The sequence below is a fragment of the Mya arenaria genome, chromosome 6 (genome assembly GCF_026914265.1).
Source record: "Mya arenaria isolate MELC-2E11 chromosome 6, ASM2691426v1".
In the NCBI taxonomy this organism is placed as follows: Eukaryota; Metazoa; Mollusca; class Bivalvia; order Myida; family Myidae; genus Mya; species Mya arenaria.
In genome coordinates this window covers 68,306,065-68,316,033 of record NC_069127.1, presented here as the reverse complement: position 1 = coordinate 68,316,033, position 9,969 = coordinate 68,306,065, and the positions used below count along the sequence as shown (strand labels likewise).

The 9,969-nt window shown below is 36.5% G+C and overlaps 1 protein-coding gene across 1 annotated transcript; it reads right to left on the bottom strand.

Moving 5' to 3' along the window:
* Positions 1–3,740: 3,740 nt before the first annotated feature.
* LOC128239092 (procathepsin L-like) lies at positions 3,741–9,549 on the bottom strand. The gene is made up of 7 exons (XM_052955555.1): positions 9,336–9,549; positions 8,200–8,342; positions 7,502–7,654; positions 6,648–6,680; positions 4,924–5,097; positions 4,523–4,688; positions 3,741–4,206 (listed from the first exon to the last, which is right to left on the bottom strand). The coding sequence occupies exons 1-7, from the start codon at positions 9,490–9,492 to the stop codon at positions 4,004–4,006; spliced, it is 1,029 nt and encodes a 342-aa protein (XP_052811515.1). The 5' UTR covers positions 9,493–9,549; the 3' UTR covers positions 3,741–4,003.
* Between the last annotated feature and the right edge of the window lie 420 nt (positions 9,550–9,969).

The following is a 9,969-nucleotide window of genomic DNA, read 5'->3' as shown; positions in this document are numbered from 1 at the left end:
AGCCAATAGCAAGGATGTATAAACATTATACCCAAGTCATACTATTTGAAGTACAATTGTGTCGTTATTTCCATAAATAAAGAGATGTAATAAAATGTGTATAAATAGGTGTTGTGTGCTTTAGTTTTAAAGCATAAACGCCCCAATACATGTATATTGTAATTATTATATCTTGGCTTACAATAATGAGCGATATTTAACGCGTAGCGAGACTAATATGAACATATTACATACTTTAACGTTGTTTTTTAACCAGGTTTTCAACGAAAACCGGGTTATTAGAATGAGGTTGTCGTTGGGCGGGCGGGCGGGCGTCAAACATTGGTTTCTGTTCAATAACTTTAGTTAGCATTGATAGATATTGATGAAACTTGGTGTGTAGGTAGCTTATGATGATTTTCATAAATGTGTAGGCCCGTTATGATAGCGTACACGCTGGAGTTTTTTTGAAGCCACCCCATTGTACCAAAGCGACTCTGCTAGAGCCATCGCGACAGTTTCATTGTACATACACGCATATTTTTCGATCATATTATGCAGAAAATCATATGAGTTAACACATCATAATGCATGTTAAAGACGCGGGATTTAATTTTTGTTTCGGCGCATCTTTCTTTACATTGTGGTGTTTCTTTCAATAGCAAAACAGCACCCGAGGTTTGAAGTTTATATACATGCTGCTTCGCTCCGCACCCCCCCCCCCCCCCCCCCCCCCCCCCCCCTCCGGACCAAATCAGATAGAGGTTTTTATACACTGACACTGCATCGTGAAATCTGCAGAAATGGATTGCGATATTGTATAAAATCTAGCGTCTTTCTCATGCATTTTTAGGAGTGACCTCATAATACTTACTGAATAAATTGATCGAAAACACCATGCGGGGATTTAACGAGAAAACTTCGCGTTTTATATTCTTTGGCAATTTCAAGGGGCGAAGACACGATGGCCCTAATAGGATTCCGTAGCATTGTGTTATGCATTGTAAATGGTCCAACGCGTGTTCCGTTATGATGCCAATTAACTGAAAATGGGTCGCACTTAACCTCTATACAGTAATTACCGTTGTTATACCAAATGCAGTAATAAAGTTGTCGAACTGTACCGACGTGTACAATTATAAATTGTTCAAAATGAACTACCATATAAGTTATATTTGCTTTTCCAGTATTATAATATACAATTCAGTGGCGTAACTACATATAGGCATTGTAGGCCTTTTTGAAAAGTGACTCAATTTGAATAACCCAAAAATGCAATAAAAACTAGTAACACTTTAAACAATTTACAATTTTGTTTTATTTTAACCACAGCAAGTTTAGTGTTTATTTAAAGTACGTGTAGGGTGTATTGCTTGGTTTTATTGTAATCATTGCATTGCAAGTATAATTAAGTGTGTGTAATTTGCATATTAAAGTCCCCAAACTCACATAGAATCATCGGGCCTACAAGTTTTTAAGGCCCTATTTACGCCCTTGTACATGATTCGAGGCGGTTTGTAGATTCGACGTAGGAAACCAGTTTTCTTGATTAGTTGAATCATGTCTTCCCAACCTCATGAACCTGGGCATCCGGAATACCACCTAAAGTAGCCCAAAATCCTTCGTACCAAAACTGTTTGGAGGGATACACTCATTGCTTAAACAATCAAAGTGCTGAAAGCACTGATGGACTAAGGCTACATATAGGGTAAGTTGACAACTGTGTGATAAGCATTGGAAAACACATCATAAATGGATTACACCACACAGGAGCACTGTTAAATGAGCTAGTTTGAACAGGTGAACCTTTTATGGCAGAAGCGCCGAAAATGCGTGCGACAATGGCAAAAGCCTCGTAAAGGAGGGGGTTTGACGTCTGATACCAAAAGTAGATACAGTATATGTCCAAACAATGAGCATTATAAATTATGTATCATGTTGCTAGTGCGTTAGTTTACAGATCTCAAAACACAGTCATATAATCGACTGATAATGCTGAAATCGGCAATGCCTTGATTATACTGGCGGTCGATGGTTTGTGGAGTAAAAAGAAAACAAACTATTGTGTTGAAACTAAAATCCTCGATAGCTTGACATTGACAAATGCCTGTTATAAACTAAGTCAGTGGTTGCTATGAATGAAGATAATTGGTAAGGAGGTCATGTTAAGGAAGTCTTTGGTTGCTAGGCAAGCTATATGTGGCTAAGGAAGTGATTGGCTAGTATGAATGAATGTAGTTGCTTAGGTTGTCATTTGTAACAAGGGAGTCATAGATACCTGGGAAATTATGGTTGATCAGGTAGTCATTGGTTGCTATAGATGTAAGTTATCGATAGGGAAGTAAATGTTTGCTAAGAAAGTCATTGGTTGCTTAGGAAGGTATTGGTTGCTTAAGAAGTAAGTGGCCACTAAGTAATTCAATGGTTGCCATGGGGTCAATGGTTGCTAAGAAGTAAGTCATTGGTTGCTATGGGTGTAAGTAGTCGCTGAGAAAGAAAGTGGTTGCTAAGAAAGTCATCGGTTGCTAAGGCAGTCATTAGGTTGCTTAAGAATAAATAAGTGACTTAGTAAGTAAATGGTAGCCAAGAAAGTCATTGGTTGCTTAGAGGTAATCGGTAACTATGGAATACATTGGTTGCTAAGAAGGTATTTGGTTGTGAATCAAGAGCATGATTGCGGAGGAAGTCATTAATTGCTAAAGAAACATTGGTTGTCTAGTAATTGGTTGATAATAAAGTATTTTGTTGCTAAGGAAACCATTGAATGATTAGGAGGTTGATGTTTGCGAAAGAATAATGTTGTTGCTAAAGAAATCATTGGTTGCTAAGGAAATCTTTAGATGCTAGTAAGTATTGTTAGTGATAAGAAAGTCAGTGGTTGCTAAGGAAGTCACTAGTTTCTAAGGAAGTCATTAAGTGATATGGATGTATGTAATTACACACTACTAGGAGGCGATATACAAAATAGCAATTGTCTGGGCCGAGCCTTTCGGTATCTGAGAAGATATTGAAATATTTTACTATTAATTAAGCACAATATCATAGAAAATCAGGAATCCCCAGGTGTGGGGCCAGTTTGGCCAAAGGGACATAATTTGAACAATGTTGGTTAAGCACCACTTCATGAGGCTACATAACAAATATCATGGGTAGACGCCTGGCGGTTTCAGTGAAGACGATTTTAAAAGATATAACTATATCAGTATTAAAAACCAAGAACCCACACGGACAGGATTTGAACAATCTTGGTAAATAGCCACTTCATGAGTTTACATGTACATACCAATTATCAGAAGTTTTGGCCTTGCTGTTTTTGAGAAGAATATGTTCAAAGCTTTATTTATTTAAGTATATAGAAAACCTGGGACCCAGGGGCAGGGAAAGATTTATTCCCAGGTTCATAATTGGAACAGTTTTGGTAAAGGGCCACTTATCAGATTATAAAACCAAATACCAAATCATAGGTATATTTTAAGTATATAGAAAACCTGACACCCTTGGGGCAGGGCCATTTTTTACACCAGTGCCATAATTTGAACGATCTTGCTTAAGGACCGCTACGTCCGGTTGCATACAAAATGTGAGCAGCTGTAGTAAAGAAATTGTTCAGAAAGGTCAAGAATTAGTTTCTCTGTCTTACTTTGTATTCACCGGATAGATCAATAAATACACAGGTTTGCCATTAATGTATTGTTTTGCATAACCGTAAAGTTATATGTAAAATAAATTCTCAGCGATAGACCTTTCATAAACAAACAAATCTTATTGTAATTTTTCATTTATCCTGATGCCAAAAATATAAATGAAATTAAATTTGAACTAAAACACGAACATTGATATCATTAATGTATAATTAAATAAAGTTTTTTCTATATAAAAAACGATGACATTATACTCTACATGAAAAGCAACGCTTAAAGGGCAATGGTAACATTTTGGCTATTTTCCTTAAATCATTTCTGAAAACAGTCTGACGTCTGAGCTTCACCGGAGATGGCCGTAGGGTTTCACTTTAATTGAGAGTCTACATCGTGGGAAATACGGCGTCACTAGCGATTCGGCACATGTTTCCCTTGTTGCGGGCCATCCGGATGTACCCATGTTCGCCCCAGCGGGTTCCCCATGAGTTTTTCACGAGCCAGTATTCCCTTGGCTTCGAGCCGTACCCTACGACCAACGCCGCGTGTCCATCCCTTGCCGTGCTGCACGAGGTGTCGTAGAAAATACCTGCAAACCAGTTATACGCTTACATACGACATACTGATATTTCATTTATAATGCTTTGATTATTTTTTGTTTGGAATAATAGGGGAATTATCTGGAAAAATGTTTTCGAATATAAATCATAAACATAAATTAAAGGGATGCTGTGGGAGAGGGAGAGAGGGGTGGTGCAAAAAAGAAACATAGCGAAGCTACCCTCTAACCCAAACGTATAAGAACGTGGGTAACCTAATAACCAAAATGATTAGGAAGGGTGACCTAAGATCTAAGAAAACAAACTATAGTAAAAGAGTATTTACGAAATAATAACCAATCATACCGCCCCTGTAATGCCTGAACTTCTCGTTTACAGCGATGCAGACGGAAATTGGCCCCTTGGAGGCCACAGCATCCATCAGGTCCCGCTCATTACCCATGACCCGCAGCACCCCATGTACGTGGGCAACCGCCATGGATTTGTTGAAGAGACATGGCCCCGATTGTGCCTGGACATGGAATTAGAGTTTCTATCTTACCTGTTTTTTTATTACGACTATTCGTGTAGAATAAATAATTAGTCGTTAAAACGTCGACATGTGCGTGTGTTTATTTAAGTGCATAAGCGAATTTGCGCATTTAAATATTGAAATTTACTCGACCTGAATGATAGAAGATTGATACAATTATAAACGGATATGGTAAAACTACGCCTTAAATTTGATTTTAAAATGGACGACCCACCCTATAAGGGTACGCTTGCTTCGCCTCAATCCCTCCGGCGGACCTGACGTAAAACATTGCCTTGTTTGGCCACCCTCCTTGACAACCGTAACCAGAACAATCCAGCAGCTGTTGCTCGCTCAGAGAAACCAGTCTATGATACTTGCGGAAGTGTTGGCCTTCAATGGCACCAGTCTGCAAGAAATAAGTGATATAAAGATACGTTAATCGTTATTATAGGTGATATTTCGATTAACTGAAATTGGTATATAAATATATGATATAAATAATGCCTCGCCAATCAGGGTGAACATCAAATGATTTCACAGTTTAATAATGAAAAAATACAACATTTTATGGGCTGCTTATCACGTCATTACCCTAGCGGTTATAACCCTAGTGTTTTTTTTTTTATTTTATAGAAAGTTAAAATATCGTGGACAAATCATGATTAATAGTTGTATTGTGTCAGCAGCCCATAAAATGTTGTATTTTTTTCATTTTCAGGATCAATACCGATTTTACCCAGCTGAGGTCACAGGCAACTATTTAAAGTAAGCCAGGGGAAGCTGCTGGGATCTGCATGATACATTCAAGTCTCTGTGAGTGGCTGTGGTGATGTAGAACACGCCTGTCATACAGTACTGACATTTACCCGACATGACACGATATACGGCGAAGTAAAACTCGTCTCCAAATATAGACGCAAAAGATCACGAGTTGTCTAAGCAGATTGGTAAGATTGTGTTTACGGTGTTTCTTGTTCAACAAACAGCTTCGATAGTTTCATGCTGAAGAAATGATACTTTCACGAATAACTTCGATATAAGTACGATAATCCTTCGAATTTATTGGACATTACTACCGAAATGCGTGAGCTTTGGAGGTTTGCACGGATAAAGATTACGAGTGTTTACGATATGGTGCGATGTATCGCGATTTCGGTACGGTACAGTACGATAACGTATGATATATATTTAATATATGTTTTAGTGCAGTGGTTTGTTGACATTTATAAGTGAAATAAAATTGATATTTTACTTTTTTAAACAGTGAAAATATCATTTGGTATAGTTTTCACTGTTTTAAAATTTTAGCTCGTTGTCACGTCCAAATCAAGGTCATCGCGCACATGGCTGGGGCACAATTTCAACGATTTCATTTCCGAAATTATGTAAAATACGAATTCAATTTGGCGCGCTTTTCTGAAATATTTTACCTCTTAAACACCAAAAGTAAGTCTTATTTTTGGTGGCTACTCGTCGAAAAAAAATGCGGTCATACACTAATAAAACTCGTGGCTCCATCCCTTGATATAAAGTTAAATCTATACCAGTTTTTGCCAGACAATTGTTAAAATGATAAATAAAATGTTTGGATTTGATATTTGAAACTGATGCATGAAATACTACAGAGTATTTTTCGACCACGACGCACCGATTCTCTTAAAACATTTTCTGGATGTCGTACAAACGTCGTATATACAAGCGGTTCCCTCATTACTCCACACCCTATGTTATCCACATTGTGTCGTACTTTAAATAGCTTTGTCACGGCAGAGCTTTTGGATGGCGAGAACATATGAGAGCATATGGCAATAGAAAACTATATGTATGTATATGAAAGTGGTGCGAACTCTTCACGCAGTTTAAACTTATACATACGCAGTCAGGCTTGCGAATCTACTTAGATGTGATATTTGGTAAATACGAGAAAGTTCTGAAAGAAATACTCCGCTAACTTACCGCACTGAACGCCCAGCATGATCCACAGCTTCCCTGAAAATTTAAGTCAAAATGGCCTGTACATCACCACCTGCTAAGTGCTTCATAAGGCCAATAACTGAAAACGTTATGCAAAGGGGCGGGTCCAGGATTCGACGTTAGTGGGGGCGTAAGTTAGGGGTGTAACCTTTTGACTTGCACCCCTTCCTCAGAACCAAAATATATTTTGTTAGTGTTGGCGGGTGTAGAGGGGTACGCCCTCAAGACAATTTTAACTATTTTTTGTCAGAAATAGTGCATTTTGGGCATATTTCATTACTTTTATTCTCCTAATTTGAAATAAATGGTAAACTTGACGGTTGGGGGGGGGGGGGGGTGACAGGGTGCCCCCCTCTCCATGTGTGGTGCAAGTAATTCAATGACAATTATACCTAATTTGGAGAAACCATTTGCACATTCCAATCTGATGTGAAAATGATGTGAATGGTGTATTAAATTTTATAACGTCGCTATTTTCGCCCATGAGAACCCCATAACATTCTTATATCGCTTATGATCGCTTTCGAAGGCTGACATTGCCTTATGTGTTTTTTGCTTAGTATGAAATTAATATCATGCACACTTTGTTTCAAATAATTTATAACACAACACATTTTCAAGGTGCTCCGTAGTCCATACCCTTGATTTCCTTAGCAACGTTTACAAGAATACGATCATGGTCATATATACATAAGCTGTTTTTAAATGATCTGAAATTGTTGACTCTGAGAATCCATATAAACATTACATAACTACAATGATATTTAAAAATACAAAGCCTGTGAGTGAACTTTGCGAACTGTCCTCGTATGATTGATACTTGACTGAAACATTACCTGGTTCTTCACTGGTGTAACATATCCTTTTGTCACCCAGTTAACACTGGGAGGGGCCTCAAAATTATCCGGCGTCAGGTAGATAGAGTCATTTCTGGTTGTGGCGTCATCAATTTGCTGACTTGTGAAAATTGACTTCCATTCTTCATATGTCTATTTTGGGGGAAATGTGAAGAAATCGTTTGTTTAAGTGTTTGATAAAACAGTTCCCCAAAAAACTTGTGATAACATTTATTTGAAAATATTGCAGAAAATGCTTATTTTTTTTCCGAAAAACGTTTGTAACGCAGCTAGAGATTGAATGATTAATGGCTTCAATTTACAACAATATGTTCAAACGATTCTCTGCCAGTTGCTATTAGGTGTTCATTTATAAAAGTAAGAAAAGTAACTCATTTTCAACGATGTTTAAAACATCGTTGCCAACAAAACCTGTGAACGAGCACCTTTAAAACCGGTGAAATGGGCCAGTATTGAAGTATATACAATTTAAATACAATTAGATTAAACTGGAATTTCTACCATCTGTTTAAAATACGAGGTTGAATTTAAAACTTGATATTAGGCATCACTCTTTTTTTTCTATTATAGCCTTTAGTAGATGGTAGTCTAGAAAAACACGTATAGCAAACTAACTTATTTCACTACTTTACATCTTTATCTATTATGATCGTTAACTAAAAACATATGTTATCTACCATATCAGAGAACTGGTTGACGCCCATGTAATATGACGTCTTTCCAGACAGGTACAGGTCGTTGTGGGCGTTGACGTATTCAACATTACCTGCGAATATCGTACGTCGCTGTGACTCCTCGGAAGCGTTAGCGTACTGCTTGCCTGATAAAAATGACATAGTTTAAAATGCAGTGTTTCTCTTTATTGATATCTAACACTACTTCTTGCCTGATAAAAACGCCATAGGTTAAAATGCAATGTTTCTCTTTATTGATATCTAACACTACTTCTTGCCTGATAAAAATGACATAGTTTAAAATGTAGTGTTTCTATTTGTTGATATCTAACACTACTTCTTGCCTGATAAAAATGCCATAGTTTAAAATGCAATGTTTCTCTTTATTGATATCTAACACTACTTCTTGCCTGATAAAAATGACATAGTTTAAAATGCAGTGTTTCTCTTTATTGATATCTAACACTACTTCTTGTCTGATAAAACGCCATAGTTTAAAATGCAATGTTTCTCTTTATTGATATCTAACACTACTTGTTGCCTGATAAAAATGACATAGTTTAAAATGCAGTGTTTCTCTTTATTGATATCTAACACTACTTCTTGCCTGATAAAAACGCCATAGTTTAAAGTGCAGTGTTTCTCTTTATTGATATCTTACAATACTGTTTGCCTGTTAAAACTTCTAACATAATGAAAATAATTCATACGAAAGTGAAATAAAAGGGAAAATGTTTTCAATTTAGGACCTCATACTCAATTAACCTAGTTTGAAAAACAACAACAGAATTTCGCATTGAATACCATGGCGAAGGATTTAAAATAGTATTTTAATGCTTCAAATATACCTTACCATAAAAATATAAGATACAGTAGCACTAGTAATAAATGCCACCAAAATGCATTCATAGTTATAAATGTAATTATATGATGCGCTTAACAGTGTGTATACACCATGTGATAAATTTTGTTTGATAAAAATTCTTTGTTTAAAGTCTTCATTCGAAGCAAAATGTTGCCTTCCTATGTAGAATTTATTACGTAATTTATCATGTGGTATACACACACAGTTCAATCAAAACGTGAAAACCTCTATTTTAAACAAGCCGTATAGAGAATATTCATGATTTATGTCTTACCATATTCGTGTTTGAAGTTCTCAAAGAGCGAATCTATAGGCTCTGACAACTCCTGGTTTATCTCTGCGAATCGGACGTCCACCATGGACATTTCCCGTACACCATATCCGTTCACTTCCACTAGAGCCAGCGTCAGAACAACGTAAATAACGAACATTCTGTATCTGCGATTATTTCATTATTGTGTTCTTATTTATTATAAATAAAAAAAAAATATTTCAAAGACTCTGCGTGCTGGTTTCGCAGCTATTATGTGCACTGTTTAATATGTAATCAATGATTTGCAATATATGATGGAGTTATATGTTTAATAACTAAGAAATGAGGAAGAAAATATAAGATAAAGATATTATATGTGTGAATCAATGATTAACTTGTTCAACATATTCTCAAATGTTATTATTAGAAACTTGATATTCCTACATAAACTACTCTCCTCAAACGTTAATTGGAGCACTCTTACTCCCAACTAAGATGTACCACATAATTCACGTACAGTAACGCACGTAACGTCATTTCGGAAATGACATCATTGATATTGTGTCCAAGGCATGTGCGGGCTGATGTTTGAATTGAATGAGAGAATGGAATTAAAGTTCAAAAAAGTGAAAAATATCAAATTGATATTTAATAA